This window comes from Phocoena phocoena, chromosome 17 (genome assembly GCF_963924675.1).
Source record: "Phocoena phocoena chromosome 17, mPhoPho1.1, whole genome shotgun sequence".
Taxonomy (NCBI): Eukaryota; Metazoa; Chordata; class Mammalia; order Artiodactyla; family Phocoenidae; genus Phocoena; species Phocoena phocoena.
This window is the reverse complement of record NC_089235.1, coordinates 53,198,680-53,223,553: the sequence shown is the minus strand read 5'-3', so window position 1 is coordinate 53,223,553 and position 24,874 is coordinate 53,198,680. Positions and strand designations below refer to the sequence as shown.

Genomic DNA, 24,874 nt, shown 5'->3' with positions numbered 1-24,874 from the left:
TGGTCGCTCAGCCCTCTGGGTAAGAGAGTCCAGATCCTGCTGTCGCACGGGCATTAAGTTCACTAAAAACTACATATCCCAATATGCAACAGAGCTAACTTCCCCGTGGGCACTACATTACCCAGAAGGGATGTTACGCCGCAGTGTTTTCTGGGATGGGAAGCACGCCGCCTCCCAGCCACGGTAATATGCGTGAAGCGCGGACCTTTCAACCCGAACTTTATTAATTCTCACGCTAGGCCCCTGGAAGGCGATGGAGGTGGCCGCTAATTGCTCCCTGCGGGTGAAGAGACCTCTGTTGGATCCCCGCTTCGAGGGTTATAAGCTTTCCCTCGAGCCACTGCCCTGTTACCAGCTGGAGCTTGACGCAGGTGGGTAGCGGCGGTGCCCCCTAGCACTCTGTTCCTTTCTCCTTTTGGCTTCCGAAACTCGACGCTTCCCGCATTTTCTTCTTTTCTGACTCCGGGTAGCCAGGCGACCGTGGCCTTTCTCACGGCCTGCCGGGCAGGGGTGGACCAGAGTGGCTGGTTCTGGAGAATGATGCCCATCCCCAGCCCCCGAGGGAGCCGCCTTCGAGTGGCTCTGCCGTATCGGGACCCTGGGCCGGCTCTAGGCTCCGCTGCCCGTGCTCCGAGGTCCTGCATGCGGGTCCTTTCTGGGCTCCGCCCGCCTGTCGGTCCTGGCCTGGCCCCTGCTGCGGAGAGAGCTCAGGGCAGGCTTTCCTCCTGGAGCATTCCCTGTAAACGTGTGCGTTGAGAAGTCACACCTCTTTGGAGGACCTTCTGCTTCTGTTTCCTCTGGCCGAGACCCAGTTCTTAGAAGAGAAACTCCATTGCAGTTAGGAGCGTTTTCAATTACCTACGGGCCGTCAGATTAAGGACTCTATCGTAGATTACATCTCGAGAAATATTTGAGGAAAAGTTGGTTTAGTACCCACACTTCTACTATTTGTTTTGTTTATCTGTAGGTGGCGGGAATATTCATTCTTGTTTTTACAAGGTATGTCATTTTTGTTAATGATAAAGAGCTCAAAGATTGCATTTTTAATACACAGTCCTGCTGATTCTGATGCATGTTGTCAGTGGATCACACTTTGAGAAGTAATCTAGAGTTAATAAGTTTTATAGAATCAAATACGTGTTTATTCATTTAATATATAAATTATATAAGTTCAGAAATCTCTGTTGAGAGCCTGTTTTATGTTACATGTTGATACAATCAAGATGAATATGACACAGCCAGAAACATAAAAATGCTGTTGTCTAGTTAGGAAGAAAAGTGTAAGCAAATAATTATAAGACAGTAAGGCAGTGATAGGGATATGTACAAAACATATTGATAACGTTTCACTATCTTTCCCAAACCAGCCTGGGACATCTGGGAAAGCTTCCAAAAGAAGTTGATATCTAAGTTGAGCTTTAAAGACTAGGTAGTTGATCAGGGTAAGAGAAAATGAGCTTGATGTTTCTTTTCATTCCCTTCCTTTCTCTCTCCCACCCCATATAAATGAATGATACCACCATGTTAGTTAGCCTTGCATTAAAAACCACCCCAAAACTCAGTGGCTCAAAACAGTAAGCAGTTATTATTGCTTACAAGCCTACAGGTCAGCTAGGTGGTTCTAGTCATGACTGTACTTTCTCATGTTTGGGGTTTCTCTGGCTGTAGGCTGGTTTAAGATGATTTCAGATGGTCTTTATCCTTCAGCATGCTGGCACAGGGTTATTCCAAGAGTCTTGTCTTGAAGAGTTTTTCAAGCTCTGATTGCAGTAAGTGTGCTATTGTCCCGTTGGCCAAAGCAAGTCGTATAATCAAGCTTAGAGTCAATATGGGAAGCTCAAACCAAAGGGCATAATAGGTTCAGGGAAGCATAAAAAATTGGGACTACTAGTGCAGGTTGACATAATTGCTCATGCAAGAGTAACCTTTGGTGTATTTCTTCTCTTTTATCCCCTATTGTTTCTCAGCAAATCTAGTCAGCTCAAAATCTTGACTTCTCCATGCCTCTACCGTTGTGCAAATCCGTGTTATCTCTTACCTGAACTATAGTACCTTCCTGACTAGGCTTCCTGCCTTCGATTTTGGGCTCCTTCATTCCATTCTTTGGAAGGCAGTACTTATAGTTTTTATCGATAACTCTACATTTGTTTGATATCTGTTTCCTCCAGTAGACTGTGAGCTCCATGGATACAGTGGTGTTTCTCTTGTGCTTGGCATAGTGGGTACTCAATACAATGAGTGAATGAAGAAGAGAGGTTGTTGAGGTCATTCCATTCATGGGAAGCATGAGCAAACGGAAAAAATTAGATTGTGTGCAGGGCACTATTGCTGTATTGCCTGAGCAAAAAATCTACTGGGAAAATGAGAGGACTTAGGTGAGGGCACGTTTTGTCTTTTGGACTTTATCCTGTGAGTCAGTGTTTCCCAGACTTTTCCATGGGCAATTACAATAAATAAAGTTCAGCTGTCATTGATTTACCAACTTTTTAATTTGCTAAGTGCAGGTGTTTCTTAAGAACTGTCACGTACTCACCCACCCTTTCATAAACAAAAGGATATTTTGACACCAAAAAAGCAGGAAGCAAAATCTCACAATAAATAGTCCTCTTAATCGAATACATTAACTTTAAGAAAAACTGAGTTGTTCTTTTTCGCCCCTCATTTCACCGGTGTTGGTCTTAGATGCTGTTTGGGATGCACAGGTGGAGGTGATGAGGTGCGATTTAGGGTTTTAAGTGTGGAAGGGAAGTGGCAGGTTTGGGGATTCAATAGTTCACTCCTAGGCTCTGTGGAGATTGAGTTTGGAAGATGAGGGGAATGGAGATGGGGAGACCAGCTTGGAGGCTTTGCAACAGTTCACATGAGGAGCTTTCATTAAGAATTAATTACTTGAGAAGGAGGATGAAGAAGAGGTTAATTCTTTTAAAAACTGCCATTTCTAGAGGTATTGTGAGGTGTGATTGAGCTACTTCTCCTGACAGTTTGATTTCTTTTATAACCAACCTAAGGGGTTCATGTTAATTCAGCAGACTGTTGGTGGGCACCTGTGGTGTGTGAAGCTTCCCAATTGGGATGTGAGAATGAAGATGTGGTGTCTGGTCTCAAACTGCTTGGAGCTTTGAGTTTTATTCTCTTGTCTTAAATGTTATTAAGTTGTTCTGAAACCCCCTATGCTACATAAACAGTAAATGTCACTTTGTCTTTTTCTTTTCCAAAGAACTAAGCAAAAAAACCTTTTGTATAAAATTGTAACTGCCCTTTGAGCCAGCAGTTCCACTTCTGGACATTTATCTTATATTTTTTCCCTAGACTCTTCATTAAGTAAATGTATATATTTTCCTCCTATATTTCACCTAGCTAACTCATACTCTGTTCTTTCATCTTGGTTTACATGTTACTCAGATTCCTTTCTTGACTATCTAGTAAAAATCTATACTATAGAATCTATACAAATTACAATCTGTACTTTTCCACAGTACCTGATTCTTCATAGACTTTATCACGCTTTAGCATTTGGTGTTTCTCTGCTATATCCATTTCTCTGCTAAGACTGCTAGTTCTGTATTGAGGGTCCTGTGTCCGTCTTTTTCAGTGTTTCATCTCTGGAGCTGCAGCATGACTGATGAATAATAGAAGATTTTATATCACAACCTAAACAGCTTTATTGAGCTATAACAATAATCTACACATATCTAAGTGTATAGGTTGATAAGTTTTGACATATGTTCATATACACTCATGAATTCATCACCACAATCAAGATATTAAACTTAGGGCTTCCCTGGTGGCGCAGTGGTTGAGAGTCCGCCTGCCGATGCAGGGGACACGGGTTCGTGCCCCGGTCCGGGAAGGAAGATTCCACAGGCCGCAGAGCGGCTGGGCCTGTAAGCCATGGCTGCTGAGCCTGCGCGTCCGGAGCCTCTGCTCCGCAAAGGGAGAGGCCATAACAGTGAGAGGCCCACCTACCGCAAAAAAAAAAAAAAAAAAAAGATTAAACTTAGCTACCATCCCCAAAAGTTCCCTTGTGCCTTTCTGTAACTGGCCCTCTGTTCCTCCCTCTCCCCTCTCAGTCCCTAAGCCACGACTGCTCTGTCACTGTAGATTTGTTTGTATTTTCTAAAGTATTATATACATAGAATTACACAGTATGTACTTTCTTGTCTGGCTTCTCTTACTCAGCATAATTACTTTGAATTTATTCTTGTTGCATGAGAGAGAGATTTTGAAATCTCTGGCTATAATTGTGGATTTTCTCTTCTTCCTTGCAGTTCTGTCAGTTTTTGCTTCATATATTTTATGTTGCATAAACATTATTATTATGTTCTCTTGATAAATTGACCACTTTATCATTATGAAAGAACCTTTATATCCTTGGCGATAGTCTGCCCTGAATTCTCCTGTTTGATAGTAAAATAGTCACTTCGGCTTTCTTCTAATTAATGTTACCATAGTGTATACATATATATCTTCCATTCTTTTACTTTTAACCTATTTGTGTCTTAGTATTTAACATGCATTTCTTTCTTTTTTTAAAATTTATTTTATTGAAGTATAGTTGATTACAATGTTGTGTTGATAACATACATTTCTTTTTGGCAAAAATAGGTCTTTTTTATTCAAACTGATAGTCTTTATCTTGTGATAAGACTTTTACATTTAATGTGTTTATTGATTTTGTTAGGTTTGGGTCTTTCATCTTGCTGTTGATAGTCTGTTGGTCCCATTTAGTCTTTGGGAGAATGGAAGTTTCCTGCTTTTCTGCCTTCTTTTGGATTGAGTATTTTTAAATGAATCCATTTTTATCACATTTGTTGGCTTATTAGCTATAGCTCTTTGTTTTGTTATGTTAGGGTTTATAGTATACATCTTTAAATTATTACATGGTGCATTCAAATGATATTGTACTGTTTCATGTGTAGTATAAGAACTTTACAAAAGTATACTTCCATTTCCTTTATGCTATTGTTGTGCATTTTACTTTTACATATTACTATAAACTTGTAATACGTTGTTATTATTTTTGTTTAAATAGTTAATTATCTCTTAAAGAGAAGTAAAAAGTAGAGAAAAAATCTTATATATTTACATTTCTGGTGCTCTTCATTCCTTTATGTAAATCCATATTTTTATCTGTATAATTTTCCTCCGCCTGAAGGACTTTTAACATTTCTTGCAGTGTGGGTCTTCTGGTGATTAAATATTTCAGCTTTTGTATGTCTGAAAACATTTTTATTTTGCCTTGATTTTCAAGATACTTTTGCTATGTGCAGAATTCTAGGTTAACAGCTTTTTGCTTTCAGTACTTTAAAGATGTTACCCCTTGTCTTATTACTTGTATTGTTTCTGATGAGAAATTGTATGTTAGCCTTTGTTCTTTTATGCATACTATCTTTTTCTTCTCTGGCTGCTTTTAAGACTTTTCTCTTTCATATTAGTTTAGAGCGGTTTGATTATGTTGTGTGTTGATGTGGTTTTCCTCATGATACTTGTGCTTGGGGTTTGTTGAACTTCCTAGATCCATGGGTTTATAGTTTTCATCAAGTTTGGAAAGTTTTCAGCCATTATTTCTTCCAGTTTTTTTTTTTTTTCCTCTGTTTTCTCCTTTGAGGAATCTAGTTACCCATTTTTGGATTACTGGAAGTTAACCCCAGCTCATCAATGTTCTTTTTATCTTTTTCTGTTTTTTTTTAAATCTTTCTTTGGGTTTTTTTGTTTGTTTTTTTGGCCCTGCTGCGCAGCATGCAGGATCTTCGTTCCCCGACCAGAGATTGAACCTGTGCCCCCTGCAGTGAAAGCATGGGAGTTTTAATCACTGGACCACCAGGGGAGTCCCTTAAATCTGTTTTATTTTGGATAGTTTCTATTTTCATGCCTTTAATTTCACTAATCTTTTTTTTGCAATGTCTATTCTGTCATTAATCCCATCTAGAGTATTTTTCATCTTAGCTATTGTAGTTTTCATCTCTAGAAGTTTGATTTAAATGATTTTTAATACCTTTCATGTCTCTGGTTGTCATTTTGAACATTTGGAATGTACTTTAATAAATATTTTAATTTAATGTTTCATTAAACATTTTAATGTTTTAAAACATTTTAATGTTTTGTTCTGCTAATTATAACTTCTGTGTCAGTTATGTGTTGGCTTCTGTCGATTGGGTATTCTCATTGTGGGTTTTGTTTTCTTTCCTCTTTGCATGCCTGGTAATCTTTGGATGCAAAAAGTTGTGGATTTTACCCTATTGAGTGTAAGACATTTTTGTATCCTTATAAATCTTCTTGAACTTTGTTCTGTGATGCAGTTGAGTTACTTGGATTAATTAGATTAATTCCACTAGGTCTTGCGTTTATGCTTTTTTAGCCTTGTCTGGAGCAATGCTCAGTCTATGGCTGATTATTCCTCACCACTGAGACAAGACTTTTCTGTGTACTCTGCCTATGAATTCGGAGTTTTCTCTGGTCTGCCTAGTGGGAACAGTGACAGCTCCTAGCCTTGTGTGAGTACCCAACACTGTTCCCTCTAATCTGTTCAGATGGTTCTTTCCCTAGTCTGGGGTAGTTTGCTCAGACATATGCCATTAGTTCTCTGCTGAATATTTGAGAGAGACTCTCTGCAGATCTCTGGAGTTCTCTCTCTCTATGGCTCTCTCTTCTCTGGTACTCGGTCCGATGAACTGTAGCTGTCTTGGTCTCCCCAGACTTTCAGCTCAGAAATCTCAACCCAGGGAGCTGGTCTGGTTCTACCTCACTTTCCCCTCTTTGTGCTGTGGGCTGGAAACTCACTCATGGCACTAAGCTGGGGCAGTAGTAGAGCTCACCTCATTTGTTTCTCATCTCCTAACGATCACTATCCTTTGTTGCCTGTTGCCTTGTGTCTTGAAAATTATTGTTTCATGTAATTTTGTCTGGTTCATTTTATTTTGTCTTACTGGTTGTTTCTGAGGGAGGGATAAATCTGATTACTATTATTCCATCTTGGCTGCTCAATGCATATTTTTAAGGGAAAAATAATTTTATAGAGTGGTAGAGCTAGAAACAGAATTAAAATGGGTTAATGAGGGTAATGAGAAAATGGGAGTGTAGACTCTTTTTTAGAGAAGTTTGAGAAGTACAGGGTGGGAGAGAGCTCTGCTTTGAGTGCAGAGCGAAGAAGAGGAAATCTTTTTCATGTGTTTTGAGAGTGGGGAAGTTTTCAGCATATTTAAGTGGAGGAGAAGGGGCCAGTGGAGAGGAGATAACCTGAGGAGAGGCCTAGAAGAGGCAGGAGAGAATGGAATCATAAACAGCTGTGAGAATTAGCCTTGGGAGGGAGAAGAGGAACTGGGAGATTAACAGTTACTCTTTTTCTTAGGTGTCACATAGCAAATACTTCACATAATTTAAACTTGTCAATAATTTCACAGGATAAGTATTATTAACTTTTATTACTGGTGAGGAATCAGGGTAGAAAGTTAGGTAACTTAACCTTAGCCATCAGTGGCTAACCTGACCCTACAGCTCGTGCTTTTTCTAATGCACTTTGTGGTCTCTGGGCTGTTTCTTCAGGGCAGGGAGAATAAAAGCGGGCGAAGGTTTAGGCTATAATTGGAGTAAAGGGAGAGAAGAGCCATGTAACTTATTTATGTAAGTTTACTATAAAATTCATGCCTACTCTTCTGGAGGAAAATTTGGGGAAGAGAAGCTGTGTTATGGTGCAGAAGCATTGTATAGAAGAGTAGTGGGAGCAATGCTGCTAATTCTAGCCCTGCCTTGTTCTGTACATTTTGCTTCAGAACTAATACAAACCTGTACTCTTGCTTTTTTACATCTTTATATGCAAAGAGCAAACACAGTAACTAGGTGAACAGAAAACTGATCAGTTTTAGAAGATAAATGGTCTAAGAAGTGACCTTTGTGAGTTAACGTTCTTTGGCCCTTCTCCTCCTTTAAAAAAAATACTGTACTTTGCTTATGTAAGTATTAGATTGAATCATATTCAGTTGGTGTCAAAAGAGTTGAATATTGACAATTTCATGTGGTTCAACCTAACTGTGTATTTTGAAAGGACAAGAAGCAGTAATTGTGACCATTGTTAGCCCGATTAGGACACAGGGATCATGTCTGTTTTATTTACCAGTATTTGCCCAATGCCAAGCACCATGTCTGGCACATAGTAGACATTCAATAAATAGTTTGTGAATGAAAAACTATAGGTTTTTGAGGTTCCATGCATGTTTTATAAGAAATATAGGTAAAGATTAAGGGAGATTCCCTTTTTGTTAGGCCCTAAGTTCTTTTTCATAGAATAAGAGAGAAGGCTTTTTCAGCAAAGCTGTTTTATTTCTAATGTAAGATAATGTTAATAAAATATTTTACTACAGTGGCTTCTTAGCCCTCTGTTAAAGAGGTTCCTCTTCTTCAGTCATATCAAAGATCAAGCTGGATTGGAGACTCCCTGCTGTCCACCCCTCCCTTAGTCTTTACAAAAGAGCCCCATCAGTGGTTAAGCTCTGTCACATTCTGGACATTGCTTTTCTCCTTTCATTTTTCTCTGCCTGCCCTTTTATACTCAAGTTGATTGACAGGGTAAATGCAATAACTTTTCCTTTCTCATTTGGGGCCAGAGAGGTGGCCTTTTTCTGAGCACTGTCAGCTTTTGCAAAATAGCAAGTATGTAATGTGCCCTTCATTTGTGTCCTAATAACCTACATAAATTAATCTTGTCAGAATGCAGCAACCTAAGACTTAGAGTATTTCATGGTTTCCTAATAATGGTTTTCCAGAATCAATACAGTTACAGACAAGGTGTTGTACCAAGGCAAAGGGCTAAGAAGTCTCTGGCTTGTTCAGGTTTGGTCGGGGGTCTTTGGTACAAATATGAAGAAAATGTATTTGTTGTATCATTGCCTGATATTACTGCTTTGGAACATTCTGTTACCACGTACACTTCCTGCAGCGTCGAGTTGAATCCACACAGTGGTGCTAGAAAAACAAGAATTAATGATTGTTTCCCTTCTAATCAGTGAATATGTATTTTTAACTTCCTTATAAAATAAACACTTCCTTGAGTCATGTAATAATTTCCTCAGCCTCTATCAAATCCATCACAAAGTTATAATGATTTAACCTCTGATAGGTCTCCAAATTTCAACCATCCTTTACCTGGATGACTGCAGTAGCTTCCTGGTGGATCTTCCTGGGCTTACTTTGCTTTGCTCTGGTCTGTTTTCCATAGGTAGTTGTAAGTAACCTTTTTAAAATTTTTTTATTTTTGGCTGCGTTGGGTCTTTGTTGTTGCGCGTGGGCTTTCTCTAGTTGCGGCAAGCGGGGACTACTCTTCATTGCGGCGCATGGGCTTCTAATTGCAGTGGCTTCTCTTGTTGCAGAGCATGGGCTCTAGGCACGCGGGCTTCAGTAGTTGTGGCATGCAGGCTCAGTAGTTGTGGCTTGCGGGCTGTAGAGCACAGGCTCAGTAGTTGTGGCGGGTGGGCTTAGTTGCTCCGCGGCATGTGGGATCTTCCTGGACCAGGGCTCGAACCCGTGTCCCCTGCACTGGCAGGCGGATTCTTAACCACTGCGCCACCAGGGAAGTCCCTATAAGCAACCTTTTATACATTCGAATCTGGACTTTACTCTCCCGCTTAAAAGTTCTTAAATGAGCTCTTATTACATTGAGTTTATCAACAATGATAAATAAAGGCAAGGCCTTTTGTGATCCAGCTTCTGCCCAGTTCTCTAGCTTTATTCACCTGTTGCCTTTCCTTGTGCAGTTCTCCATGTTGCTCTGTATTTCAGCCAGTCTGGCTGACTTTTAATTTTTTGAACACAAGTGTTTCCTTCTACTTTTGCCTGCTCTCATTTTGCCTGTGATAAGTAGTGTGTGTGTGTGTGTGTGTGTGTGTGTGTGTGTGTAGGGATGTTTCTTAAGTTAACTCTACCTTGTCCTTTGTAGCTTGGCTCAAATTTTTTAAAGCCTTCTTTAATCTCCCCAAGTAGATCAGCTTCCAGTGTTATTTGTTCTCACAGTATCCAATACTTTTCCTTTATAACATTTATTACAGTTTAATTATATATTTATTTATTTGACTAACGTCCATTTCCCCACTGGATCATAAGTGTTAAGAAGGTAGATTCTGTGCTCTTTTCCCATCATTGTATCATTTGTGCCTATTAAAATATTTGCTAAATAAATGAATGAATAAATGTAAGTCAGCCAGGCCTCAAGGCAGGTAATAGAAGTACAAACAGGTGAGCATTTGGGGAAAAAAGATGAAAATACTTGCAATCAGAATACAGTAAGGTGAGCTTCATAATTAAGGTAAAATATTGGCCCAGCATAGTCTACTTATGTATCTCCTGTTGGAGCAGAAATTAATTCTAGGTCACTGGTAGCCCTGAACTATAAGTTTCTCTCTACATAGAAGGGAAGGAGGAGTGGGAGGCAGAGATCAGGCTTGGCAGATTTAAAATTACGGGAGCAGGACTTCCCTGGTGGCGCAGTGGTTAAGAATCTGCCAGGGTTTGAGCCCTGGTCCAGGAAGATCCCACATGCCACGGAGCAACTAAGCCCGTGCGCCACGACTACTGAGCCCGCATGCCACAACTACTGAGGCCTGCGCGCCTAGAGCCCGTGCTCTGCAACAAGAGAAGCCACCGCAGTGAGAAGCCCATGCACCGCCACGAAGAGTAGCCCCCACTCACCACAACTAGAGAAAGCCCGTGCGCAGCAGCGAAGACCCAATGCAGCCAAAAATAAAATAAATAAGCAAATAAATAAAAAGGAAACATAAAATTATGGAAGCAGCTAAGAGAGTAGATCTTAAAAGTTCTTATAACTAGAAGAACAGTTGTAACTATGAGGTGATGTCTGTGTTAAGTAAACTTATTTTGATAATCATTTCACAATAAATACATAAATCATTATGTTGTGTACCTTAAACTTATACAATGTCATATGCCAACTACATCTCAATAAAGCTGGAACAAGGTAAAATAAAGTTATGGAAGCTTCCAATGCCCTAGTGGAAAAAACACTGTTCTTTAAATAAGAAACCTTGTTTCTGTTCCAGATATGATCACTGTTTTGTTCTGTACTCTTGGGAAAGATGTGGTATAGCATTAGAGAAGTCACCATTTGCACTTACATTTATTTCCATAATTATTTTATGGGATAATAAAAACATTCTCTTTATTTCTTAATGTGTGGTAAAAAATGAATGAGGTGATAGAGGTAGAGCATTTTAAAAAGCACACACTTTATAAAGTGTACTTAATATTTGCCCAGAAAACAGGAAATCTTTCAATTTTATGATTTCTCTGTTCTTTTTATTTATAATTACAAGGAAGAGGTACCTAAAAGAAAAGAGTGTGGTATGAAGAGCTCTATCTCCTCTGGCCACTGTATTCTGAGTTCTGTAAGGGCAGGGGCCTTGTCAGTTTTACTCACTGTTTATCCTCTGCACACAGTGCCTAGTAGGGGCCCAGAAATTGTTTTTGAAATGAAAAATGTAGTGAATTGTCCTGAGGCCTTGGTAATTAGTATTCTGTGATTTTTTTGCCTTGTTGGCATTCTGCAGAAAATAACAATCTGAGGCAGTACTCTTGATGTTTGTTTATTTTTCTTATATTTCAGCTGTGGCAGAAGTAAAACTTCGAGATGATCAGTATACACTGGAACACATGCATGCTTTTGGAATGTATAATTACCTACACTGTGATTCATGGTATCAAGACAGTGTCTACTATGTTGATAACCTTGGAAGAATTATGAATTTAACAGTGATGCTGGTAAGAAAAAAATTTGTAATACTAGGATTTTCCAATAAATTTGTTACTTAATTTTCCCTTTTCATCTAATGTCTAGAGAATTGAGGTACACATACCTTTAATATACGGAATCCTATCATCAGTTTATGTAAGGCTTCATTTTGTTTAATTCAATTTTAATTTTTCCCCTTATTCCTGTTACTTAAATTTACTTATTCCCCTCCACTCTTACCAACAGGCAACTACTCTGATGTGTTGTATATCTCAATATTGATGTAACTGCTTTTTCTATGTGAGTAGTTAATCCTATGACAGTGGATTTATCTGTTTTTTCCTTTTAGTTAATTTTTGCTTTATGTATTTTTAAGTATGTTAATTGGGTGCAGACATTTTATCAATAGGATTGTTTTGTCTGTTATGCAACGTCCTTTTAACATTATAAAATACTCCTCTTTATCTCTGGGCTCTGGGAATAATTTGTCTTGAAGTCTTCTGATATTAATATAGCTGTCCTGGCTTTTTTTGTTTGTTTGTTTAATTAGTATTTGTCTTTTTCTTTCCGTTTTCTTTGAATTTGTCAGTGTTGTTATTTTTAAAGTGTGTCTCTTGTAAAGAGCATATAGTTGGGTCTTGTTTTTTATCCAGAATGACAATCTTTGTCCTTTAATTGGCTTAGTACATTTATATTTAATGTCATTACTGATATGGCTGGGTTTATGTTACCGTTTGCTAATTCTTTCCATTTTGTCCCATCTGCTCTTTGTTCCTTTGTGTCTCTCTTCCTATCTGTTTTTTTAATTCATCACAGTTTTTCTTTTTAAAAATTTTTTTTCTTAAAATTCCACTTAATTTTCTCTTTTAGCTTTTTATTTAAACCTGTTTGTATTATTATTTTTAATGGTTAATGTAGAGATTGTAGTACTCATCCTTAATTTATCCTACTTTGCCTCCAATTAATGTTATTCCACTTTAAAAAAAATGTAAAAATCTTATGGTATTATAATTCCTTTTACTTTTCCATCCTCTGAGCTATTGTCATACATTTTATACTTCTTCATATGTTGTAAGCTTCACAATACATTGTTAATGTATTTGCTTTAAGTAATCAGTAGTCTGTCAGTAGCTTCCTGACTATTCTGCTCCTTTCAGCTTTCCTTTGTGTTGCATCTACAGAATAATCTATCCAGTTTGCTTGTTTAATCTTATCACTTCTCATTTAAATTCCTAAAATATCTCCTTTATGACAAAATCCACACTTATTAATATGTAATTTTAGAATAGATAATGCATTCATGTGATTTAAAAAACAAGAAATTTAAAAAGGTATTTAGTAAAGTCTCTCTGACCCCAGTTTTATCTGTCCTGTGTTCAGTACCCCTTTTCTCTCCGTAACTTCTTCTTATTAGTTTCTTGTATATTCTTCCAGAGGTGGGGTTTTTTGTGTGTGTGTGTGTTTGTTTGATTCTGATTTTCCTAGCAAGTATAAGCATAAAGTGATGTATTTGTTTAAAAAATACAAACTCCTCACCTTGGCAAATGCAGCTTATAATGCCCTTTTCTCCAGCCTTGTCTTTCACCACTTTGTACACTACATTCTAACAATACTAAACTCTTGCAGTTACTGAAACATGCTCTGTATCCTTTTCCCTCCAGCCCTTTTCCCACATAATTTACTCTACCTGAAACATTCTCTCTTACTTGTGTGTCAGGTTGCTTCCCAGTCTTCACTTGAGTTTCAGCTAACTATTTCATCTAGGAGACTTGATGACGTCCTCCCTTTGTTCCCCCAGGGATATTCAAACCATTGGCTCTCAGATCTGCATGGACTTTGAATTCCTGCTAGGCCAGGGGTTGGCAAACTTCTTCTGCACGGGGCCAGATAATAAATGTTACAGGGTTTATGGACCAGTCTTATGTCACAGGTGCTCAGTTTTGCTGTAGTAATGTGAAAACAGCAGTTCACGATATGTAAACAGTGATTGTGGCTGTGTTCCAATAAAACTTTATTTGCAAAACCAACAGGCTAATTTGGCTCATGGGCTATAGTTTGCCAACACTTGGTCTAGGCTGTGGGTCTTTCTTATATTTCTGTAATCCTAGCAGCCAGCAGAAGCCTTAATCAGTATGTTTATACAATGGATAACAGTTGTTTAAAGCTTGTTCTTACTCTTTGGAGTTGGCTTTTCATTCTTTTTTTTTTTTGTGTGTGTGTTACGCGGGCCTCTCACTGTTGTGCCCTCTCCCGTTGCGGAGCACAGGCTCCGGACGTGCAGGCTCAGCGGCCATGGCTCACAGGCCTAGCCGCTCTGTGGCATGTGGGATCTTTCCGGACCGGGGCACGAACCTGTGTCCCCTGCATTGGCAGGTGGACTCTCAACCACTGCGCCACCAGGGATGCCCGGCTTTACATTCTTGATAGGATCTTTTTATTCTTCAGGTACAAGTATGAGTCTGGTTTGTTGAGATAATTTTACTGAATAAGAAAGATTTATTTTTCTTCAACAAACATGTATTGAATACTGCTGCATGCTTTGTAGCCACACACACAAATAAATTGATAATGTCACAGCGGAAGTAAGGATAAGATACAGAAGTAGTATGGAGGAGGAAATAGTTTACTGCTATGCATGGCTAGGAGAGGGATGTGGATAGGGTCACATTTTAGAGCCAGAAGCTTGGTTTCATCAGTTCACTCATTGATAATCATGATTTGGGATACTAATTCCAACTTAAATCAAAAGATTGGAAATCTAGAATTAAAGTTCATGACTGCATTTGCGATACTGTAGATAAGCAGTGTGGACTGGTCAGTATATTTTTCTTCTATTGCAGAGTTTCCATAGGATATAAAATTATTTTATTTATTTATTTATTTTGAGGAGACTATTTACAGCTTTCTTTTTTTTTAATTTTTAAATTTTATTTTATTTACTTTTTATACAGCAGGTTCTTATTACTCATCAGTTTTATACACATCAGTGTATACATGTCAGTCCCAATCGCCCAATTCATCACCCCCCCACCCCCACTCCATCCCCCTCCGGCTTCCCCCCTTGGTGTCCATACGTTTATTCTCTACATCTGTGTCTCAACTTTTGCCCCGCAAACCACTTCATCTGTACCATTTTTCTAGGTTCCACATACATGCATTAATATATGATATTTGTTTTTCTCTTTCTGACTTGCTTCACTCTGTATGAGTCTCTAGATCCATCCACGTCTCAACAAATGACCCAATTTTGTTCCTTTTTATGGCTGAGTAATATTCCATAGTATATATATACCACATCTTCTTTATCCATTCGTCTGTCGATGGGCATTTAGGTTGCTTCCATGACCTGGCTATTGTAAATAGTGCTGCAGTGAACATTGGGGTACATGTGTCTTTTTGAATTATGGTTTTATCAGGGTATATGCCTAGTAGTGGGATTGCTGGAACATATGGTAATTCTATTTTTAGTTTTTTAAGGAACCTCCATACTGTTCTCCATAGTGGCTATGTCAATTTACATTCCCACCAACACTACAAGAGGGTTCCCTTTTCTCCACACCCTCTCCAGCATTTTTTGTTTGTAGATTTTCTGATGATGCCCATTCTAACTGGTGTGAGGTGATACCTCATTGTAGTTTTGATTTGCATTTCTGTAATAGTGATGTTGAGCAGCTTTTCATGTGCTTCTTGGCCATCTGTATGTCTTCTTTGGAGAAATGTCTGTTTAGGTCTTCTGCCAATTTTTGGATTGGGTTGTTTGTTTCTTTAAAATTGAGCTGCATGAGCTGTTTATATATTTTGGAGAGTAATCCTTTTGTCCGTTGATTTGTTTGCAAGTATTTTCTCCCATTCTGTGGGTTGTATTTTTGTCTTGTTTATGGTTTCCTTTGCTGTGCAAAAGCTTTGAAGTTTCATTAGGTCCCATTTGTTTATTTTTGGTTTTATTTCCATTACTCTAGGAGGCAGATCCAAAAAGATCTTGCTGTGATTTATGTCAAAGAGTGTTCTTCCTATGTTTTCCTCTAAGAGTTTTAGAGCATCAGTCTTACATTTAGGCCTCTGATCGATTTTGAGTCTATTTTTGTGTATGGTGTTAGGGACTGTCCTAATTTCATTCTTTTACATGTAGCTGTCCAGTTTTCCCAGCACCACTTATTGAAGAGACTGTCTTTTCTCCCTTGTATATCCTTGCCTCCTTTGTCTTAGATTAGTTGACCATAGGTGTGTGGGTTTATCTCTGGGCTTTCTGTCTTGTTCCATTGATCTATGTTTCTGTTTTTGTGCCAGTACCATACTGTCTTGAATACTGTAGCTTTGTAATATAGTCTGAAGTCAGGGAGTCTGATTCCTCCAGCTCCGTTTTTTTCCCTCAAGACTGCTTTGGCTATTCAGGGTCTTTTGTGTCTCCATACAAATTTTAAGGTTTTTTGTTCTAGTTCCATAAAAAATGCCATTGGTAATTTGATAGGGATTGCATTGAATCTGTAGATTGCTTTGGGTAGTATAGTCATTTTCACAGTATTGATTCTTCCAATCCAAGAACATGGTATATCTCTCCATCTGTTGGTATCATGTTTAATTTCTTTCATCAGTGTTTATAGTTTTCTGCATACAGGTCTTCTGTCTCCCTAGGTAAATTTATTTTTATGTATTTTAATTTTTTTGTTGCAATGGTAAATGGGAGTGTTTCCTTAATTTCCCTTTCAGATTTTTCATCATTAGTGTATAGGAATGCAAGAGATTTCTGTGCATTAATTTTGTATCCTACTACTTTACCAAATTCATTGATTAGCTCTAGTAGTTTTCTGGTGGCATCTTTAGGATTCTCTATATATAGTATCATGTCATGTGCAAACAGTGACAGTTTTACTTCTTCTTTTCCAATTTTATTCCTTTTATTTATTTTTCTTCTCTGATTGCCATGGCTAGGACTTCCACAACTATGTTGAATAATAGTGGTGAGAGTGGACATCCTTGTCTTGTTCCTGATCATAGAGGAAATGCTTTCAGTTTTTCACCATTGAGAATGATGTTTGCTGTGGGTTTGTCATATATGGCCTTTATTATGTTGAGGTACATTCCCTCTGTGCCCATTTTCTGGAGAGTTTTTATCATAAATGGGTGTTGAATTTTGTCAAAAGCTTTTTTCTGCATTCATTGAGTTGATTATATGGTTTTTCTTCTTCAATTTGTTGATATGGAGTATCACATTGATTGATTTGCATATATTGAAGAATCCTTGCATCCTTTGTCATGGTGTATGATCCTTTTAATGTGTTGTTGAATTCTGTTTGCTAGTCTTTTGTTGATGATTTTTGCATCTATATTCATCAGTGATACTGGTCCGTAAATTTCTTTTTTTGTAGTATATTTGTCTGGTTTTGGTATCAGGGTGATGGTGGCCTCATAGAATGTGTTTGGGAGTGTTCCTTCCTCTGCAATTTTTTTGACGAGTTTGAGAAGGATGGGTGTTAGCTTTTCTCTAAATGTTTGATAGAATTCACCTGTGAAGCCATTGTTTGTTCGAAGATTTTTAATCACAGTTCCAATTACATTACTTGTTATTGGTCTGTTCATATTTTCTGTTTCTTCCTGGTTCAGTCTTGGAAGGTTATACCTTTCTAAGAATCTGTCCATTTCTTCCAGTTTGTCCATTTTATTGGCATAGAGTTGCTTGTAGTAGTCTCTTAGGATGCTTTGTATTTTGACGGTGTCTGTTGTAACTTCTCCTTTTTCATTTCTAATCGTATTGATTTGAGTCCTCTCCCTCTTTTTTTTGATGAGTCTGGCTAATGGTTTATCAATTTTGTTTATCTTCTCAAAGAACCAGCTTTTAGTTTTATTGATCTTTGCTATTGTTTTCTTTGTTTCTATTTCATTTATTTCTGCTCTGATCTTTATGATTTCTTTCCTTCTGCTAACTTTGGGTTTTGTTTGTTCTTCTTTCTCTAGTTCCTTTAGGTGTAAGTTTAGATTGTTTATCTGAGATTTTTCTTGTTTCTTGAGGTAGGCTTGTATAGCTATAAACTTCCCTCTTAGAACTCCTTTTGCTGCATCCCATAGGTTTTGGATCGTCGTGTTTTCATTGTCATTTGTCTCTAGGTACGTTTTGATTTCCTCTTTGATTTCTTCAGTGATCCTGTTGGTTATTTAGTAACATATTGTTTAGCCTCCACGTCTTTGTGTTTTTTACCATTTTTTCCCTGTAATTCATTTCTAATCTCGTAGAGTTGTGGTCAGAAAAGATGCTTGATATGATTTCAATTTTCTTAAATTTACTGAGGCTTGATTTGTGACCCAAGATGTGATCTATCCTGGAGAATGTTATGTGCACACTTGAGAAGAAAGTGTAATCTGCTGTTTTTGGATGGAATGTCCTATAAATATCAATTAAATCTATGTGGTCTCTTGTGTCATTTAAAGTTTCTGTTTTCTTATTTATTTTCATTTTGGATGATCTGTTCATTGATGTAAGTGAGGTGTTAAAGTCCCCCACTATTATTGTGTTATTGTCAATTTCCTTTTATAGCTGTTAGCAGTTGCCTTATGTATTGAGGTGCTCCTATGTTGGGTGCATATGTATTTATAATTGTTACATCTTCTTGGATTGATCCCTTGATCATTATGTAGTGTCCTTCCTTGTCTCTTGTAACATTCTTTATTTTAAAGTGTATTTTGTCTGAGAATCGCTACTCCAGCTTTCTTTTGATTTCCATTTGCATGGAATATCTTTTTCCATCCCCTGACTTCAGTCTGTACGTGTCCCTAGGTCTGAAGTGGGTCTCTTGTAGACAGCATCTATATGGGTCTTGTTTTTGTATCCATTCAGCAAGCTTGTGTCTTTTGGTTGGAGCATTTAATCCATTTACGTTTAAGGTAATTATCGATATGTATGTTCCTATGACCATGTTCTTAATTTTTTTGAGTTTGTTTTTGTAGGTCCTTTTCTTCTCTTGTGTTTCCCACTTAGAGAAGTTCCTTTATCATTTGTTGTAGAGCTGGTTTAGTGGTGCCGAATTCTCTTAGCTTTTGCTTGTCTGTAAAGCTTTTGATTTCTCCATCAAATCTGAATGAGATCCTTGTAGAGTAATCTTGGTTGTAGGTTCTTTCCTTTCATCACCTTAAGTATATCATGCCACTCCCTTGTGGCTTGTAGAGTTTCTGCTGAAAAATGAGCTGTTGACCTTATGGGAATTCCCTCATATGTTATTTGTCGTTTTTCCCTTGCTGCTTTCAGTAATTTTTCTTTGTCTTTAATTTTTGCCAGTTTGATTACTGTGTGTCTTGGTGTGTTTCTCCTTGGGTTTATCTTGTATGGGACTCGCTGTGCTTCCTGGACTTGGGTGGCTATTTCTTTTCCCCTGTTAGGGAAGTTTTCAACTATAATCTCTTCAAATATTTTCTCAGGTCCTCTCTCTCTCTCTCTTTTCCTTCTGGGACCCCTATAATGTGAATGTTGTTGCGTTTAATGTTGTCCCAGAGGTCTCTTAGGCTGTCTTCATTTCTTTTCATTCTTTTTTCTTTATTCTGTTCTGCAGCAGTGTATTCCACCCTTCTGTCTTCCAGGTCACTTATCCGTTCTTCTGCCTCAGTTACTCTGCTATTGATTCCTTCTAGTGTAGTTTTCATTTCATTTATTGTATTATTCATCTCTGTTTGTTTGTTCTTTAATTCTTCTAGGTCATTGTTAAACATTTCTTGCATCTTCTCGATCTTTGCCTCCAGTCCTTTTCTGAGGTCCTGGATCACCTTCACTATCATTATTCTGAATTCTTTTTCTGGAAGGTTGCCTATCTCCACTTCATTTAGTTGTTTTTCTGGGGTTTTATCTTGTTACTTCATCTGGTACATAGCCCTCTGCCTTTTCATCTTGTCTATCTTTCTGTGAATGTGGTTTTTGTTCCACAGGCTGCATGATTATAGTTCTTGCTTCTGCTGTCTGCCCTCTGGTGGGTGAGGCTATCTCAAAATAATTTTATTTGATAGCTTACTTGACATGAATCAGAGCAAAGACTAATATGTCTTTGATTCCTTTTCCTGTCCTATTGTCTAGCTTCTGTGGACACCTTAGAATAATTTGTTATAGTTCTTTATTTGGTTTAGTCTCTCTTTGCCTGTCTGTTGACTCATTAAAGACACTAAATACACACACACTCTATATACACTATATACTGGATAGTGTATGCACACAGCCAGATGCCCTGTAGACATATATGTGTGCTATATTGCTCATACATGATCATACACATCCATACTCTGCATATGCATAGTTAGCATTTTATTGTGTGTTTTAAATTTAAGGGCTTTTACTTTTTTTTTAAGATTCCGTTATATTTTGTTTAGAAAGACAGATCTAAAATCTGGATATTCTTTAAGAATATTTACTTATGGAGCCTAACTCAGTCACATAGTCTAATTTAATACTATTCATTCAACATTCAAAATGTTTATTGAATACTTGCTATATGTTATGCATTATTGTAGGCACTGGGAATGCTGCAGTATACAAAGTAAAGTCTCTTCCAGTTTATTAATTTACAGTAGTATATGAACAGCTTCCTTCCCTCTCTTCCCCAATTTGAACTTAACATTGAAATAACAACCTCTTTTGTATGTTTGTACATGTTCAAAGCAATGTACATCTTCCTAATTATAGTGTACATTTAAATTTGTTTAGTTTCCTGGTAAAATTGGAAAGTTGTGTTTTTTTCTCCTCTTCAAAAGCAATAAGGAAACTATAATTTAGAATGCATGACTTCTGAGAAAGTTTCTACAAGGTGCATTCTTTCCTAGTTCTCAGTTGTCATTCTCATCCCTGAATTGTTTTAGCACTTCATATGTATTCTCTTTTTAGCAATTGGATTACAAAGTCCTTGAATTATTTAGTCAAAAAGATATAAGACCCACTCTAAAAATAGTTTATTAGACCCTCTATCAAAAAGACCTACCATATACCTATGTATACCTTTTTTGTTTTTTTCCCCAACTGTTAAGTGACAACTGTATGTTTGAGTGAGAATCCCCTGACCTGAATGTTAATTTTTGTAAGTTATATCTCCTGGGCTGGCAGGTGTCCTCAGAGGGGAGTCCTCTGGTTTCTTGTCTGAGAAGTATTAAGGCCTGATTTTGGCTTTCTGGGATCCAAAGGAAAGAAAAGAGTTTGTAGTCTCATCTTTTAATATGTGGGGATTTGCTGATTCCTCTGTTTTCTTTCATTGGTGTCCTTTACGCCTGTACTTAGCTAGGCCTGATGGCCAGAGTCAGTCTAGTTAAAACTTTCATTAGAGAAATCTCCAGTGTTTTGCTAGAGTGGGTAGTTTTTTTTGTTGGGGAGAATTGACTTTTTTTTTTTTACCCAAGAACATGGTATGTCCTTTCATTTATTTAGATCTTCTTTTATGTCCTTAAATAAGAGTTTATAGTTTTCCCTTGATCTTATGCTTATTAAGTTTATTCTTGAATATTTTATGGTTTCTGCCTCTCATTAATATAGTTTTTTCTGTTTTCTTTCCTAGATGCTTATTGATAAAGACTATTTGTTGTATAAGCAGTCACCTTATTTGACAATTGAGTAATTTTTACCTACTCCCATTTAGGTTTTCAAAGTACATAGACAGTTCCATCCTTAGCAAAAGGAAATGGTTTTATCTCTCCTTTTCCAGTATTTATGAAAGTAGAAATAACATTCCTGTGTCATTTTATTTTTGTCTTATTGAGGTTAGTAGACAGAACCTCTGAGACAATGTTGAATAATAATGTGGACTGCAAGTATCCCTGTTTAGCTTTTGATTTTAATTGTAATGGCTTTTAAATTTAGAGAATACTTAGTTTTAGATAAATAGCTTTTATTGTTCTAAAGTTGCTTCTTTGAGTTTCTGTTTCTGTTTAATGTTTTTATTATGCCTGCTGAATTTTATTGCATGCCTTTTCAGAACCCACCTATTAATGATTGTGTGCCTTTTATTAATTTGTCAATGTAGTGAATTAAATTGATATATTGTAGTTTTAAAATTCTTTAATTTCGTAATTCCTTAAGTTCCTGGAATAAATTATTTTTGGTTAGAGTGTGTTATTCTTTTGATACATTATTGGTTTCTATTTGCTGACATTTGTAATATTTGTATTTGTTTTCACAAGTTATATTGGTTTTTGGTTTTGATTTTGTTGATATCTGTCAGATTTTGATTAAAGTTTTTTGCTGGCTTCCTTGAATTGGAGAGCTTTTTGGAACTGGAATAGTTTCAGATTGGAATAATCTGTTGTTTTTCTGATCAGCAACAAAGGCAATTGACTTGCTCTTTGAACTGCGCTGGGGGCAGGTGGAGAGTATTGGCTGCTAGATACTTACTGACTTTTTTTAAAGCAGAAAACAGTTCTAAGATACATTTTATTGTCTGATTTTTTTTTTTTTTGAGTCAAAGGCACACATGCACAAATCCCAGAGAGGTTCTTTTCTTGTGGCTGATTTACAAAAATGACCATCCATGTTAATCTGGGCTAAACACTATTGTGGTGAAGATGAAGGCTGTAGGGCCCAGGAAAGGAAATCCACAAGTTGCTTGACCGTTAGGTTTGTCAGGAGCCAGCAGGTGGCAGCAGTTCAACACACAGGTTTATAGAGGCATTACACTTCTAAGTCAGTCTAACTTGTGGTTTACAATTGTTAATTTTAGAGAAATGTCAATTGGGAGGAAGTACAGTTAGGAAGTAGAAAATTCCTTAGGAAAGAAAAATAAATTGTGTTTTAAAATTTGGTTCTTTATTATTTTGTCATTTTATTATGATATTAGGGCTTATGTTAAAGTAATGTGTTCTGTTTCTTAATATTTACGGAATTAATTTTGTCCTAATTTATTTTTCCGTTTATCTGAAAAACTCATGTTTTTGCTACTAAAGAAGAGCGTCATCTTGTGGTGTCTCTTTAAATTGCATGTAAAGATGGAGAGGAGAGTTACTGGATTCCATTTGAAGCATGCCTTTGTGAGGTTGCTTGTTAGTCCAGCTCAGTTGTATGCCAGTATGTTCTGAATCTAGCTTATTTTCTACAGCTGAATTTATTAATAGGGAGCCAGTAATTTACCTGGTTAAAGAAAAACGAGTGGAGTAAGTTCTTGGAACTGTGTGTGCTTAATGCATTATTGAAAGCTTTGTGGTACATAAAGACGTTACTCAGTCAAATTGCAATTAATTTAAAACACCCTTCCTTAAAGCTTTAGCAAAAAAAAAAAAAGGGTGGGGGCAGAAAAAGGAAGACTTTTTTTTTTCTTCCAAATAAAATTAATAGTTATTAGTGATAAAAGCCTTTCTCCAGAAAAAGATCACTCCCTTTTAAAAGGGCAAATTTTTTTTTTTTTTTTTATGCGTTACGCGGGCCTCTCACTGCTGTGGCCTCCCCCGTCGCGGAGGACAGGCTCCGGACGCGCAGGCTCAGCGGCCATGGCTCACGGGCCCAGCCGCTCCGCGGCATGTGGGATCCTCCCAGACCGGGGCACGAACCCGTGTCCCCCGCATCGGCAGGCGGACTCTCAACCACTGCGCCACCAGGGAAGCCCTAAAAGGGCAAATTTTTAAATGTCAATGTCTAATAATACTAGTAAATGGCATCCTTATTTAATTTAGCTTGACCAGTTTTTTGAGTAGTGTTTTCTGTAAATGTACATGTATTAGAAAAATGCTTTGTTAGTTCAGAGCTTGTCTCCTTGTAGCTGTAACTAAGAGATCCCCAAATGGTTTTGAGATGTTTTCATAAATATGTACAGTTTATGAAAGCAGTACTTATTTACTGTTTAGTGTCATTTATATACAATATGTGGACATTGAGATTTTTGTATTATGTTTTGTTGACTCAGGAATCTAATTAAAATACTGCGTAATATATTAGCCTGAAAGAAAAACTGAATATGGTAGTTTCGTTCATATTAGGGTGTTTTTTTATGGCGGGATGGGGAGTTATTCTATAAGTTGCATTGAGTTCTGGGGTATCATTTGTTTAGAAAACCTTGAGAATTGGTTTCTTCTCAAGAAAGTGTGGAATACAGGAAAGACCAGCTTTTGGAGTGTGGTCAACCAAGATTTGACTATTGGCCCTGCCATTTTCTAGCAGTGGAATTCCAGGCAAATTATTTAATCTTTTTGAACAGAGTTCTTTATCTTCTTAAAGTGGGATAATAATTTCAACTTCATAGGGTTTGGAAATAATTAAATGAGATGGCAAAAAGTCAAAGCACTTATTTAATACAATACTGTACATTGTAGTCATTCAATAAGTGCTCCATTTATCAATGAAATTTTAATTCTTTTGCAATTCACCTGTGAAATGTTAGAATGATTTTCAACAGCTTTGAACATAGTTACGTTAATTTTTTTTTTGACTGGAGGAAGAAAATGATTGGGTGGGACCAGGACATTATAGATGCACATTACATAAAGCTTTATTATTAGGACACTGTAAAACTGTTATTGAAGGTTATTCAGAAATAACTTAGTACTCTAATTTACACAAGAAAATCTTTTATTGGTACAGTCCATTTAAAATTAAAATGTACTCTTTGAGAATTAGGTTTCAAAAATCAGGAACATTTAGGTTCTTTCACATAAACTATCATATAACTTTGAGATACTGTATGTTTTCTTTTGAATTTTAATTTAATTTTGGCTTCACATTTATAGACTTGAATATCTTAATCATTCTACTAGATATTGCACTCATTTATCTGATAATTAGATACCTAGCAATCTCAGTTATGTGGAACCTTGTATTTAAAAGAAGATGGCTTAAAAAAAAAAAAAAAAAAAAAAAAGAAGATGGCTTAAAGCCACCTTTATAATTGAATATGAAATGAAGAATAGTGGCTTCCTAATAATGCTTCCCTAGATTAGACATAGTGAAGAGCATGTAATGGAGGAGACCACTAGAAACTTTTACTTTGAAACAACTATTCTGAGGAAGGAGTTCCATTTTATTTTATCTTATTCACATCCTTTAATTATGTATATCACATGTAAATTATTCAATATGGAAAAAGAACAGTCAAGCAATGTATTTGAAGCAGTAATGGAAAATTCTTCTTCACCCCCAATCTCCCTTACCACCAGTTGCACTTTGATCTCATTTTCCTAATAGTCAACGCTATTAACAGA

At 37.1% G+C, this 24,874-nt stretch overlaps 1 protein-coding gene across 1 annotated transcript in view; it reads left to right on the top strand.

Annotated features, from left to right (window-relative positions):
- Positions 1-142: 142 nt before the first annotated feature.
- NUDCD1 (NudC domain containing 1) overlaps positions 143-24,874 on the top strand; it is an 87,811-nt gene continuing 63,079 nt past the window's right edge. Inside the window, exons 1-2 of the mRNA XM_065895421.1 lie at positions 143-371; positions 11,609-11,763. Of these exons, the coding sequence (XP_065751493.1) occupies positions 254-371; positions 11,609-11,763 (273 nt within the window). The 5' untranslated portion in view covers positions 143-253. The remainder of the gene's footprint in view (positions 372-11,608; positions 11,764-24,874) is intronic.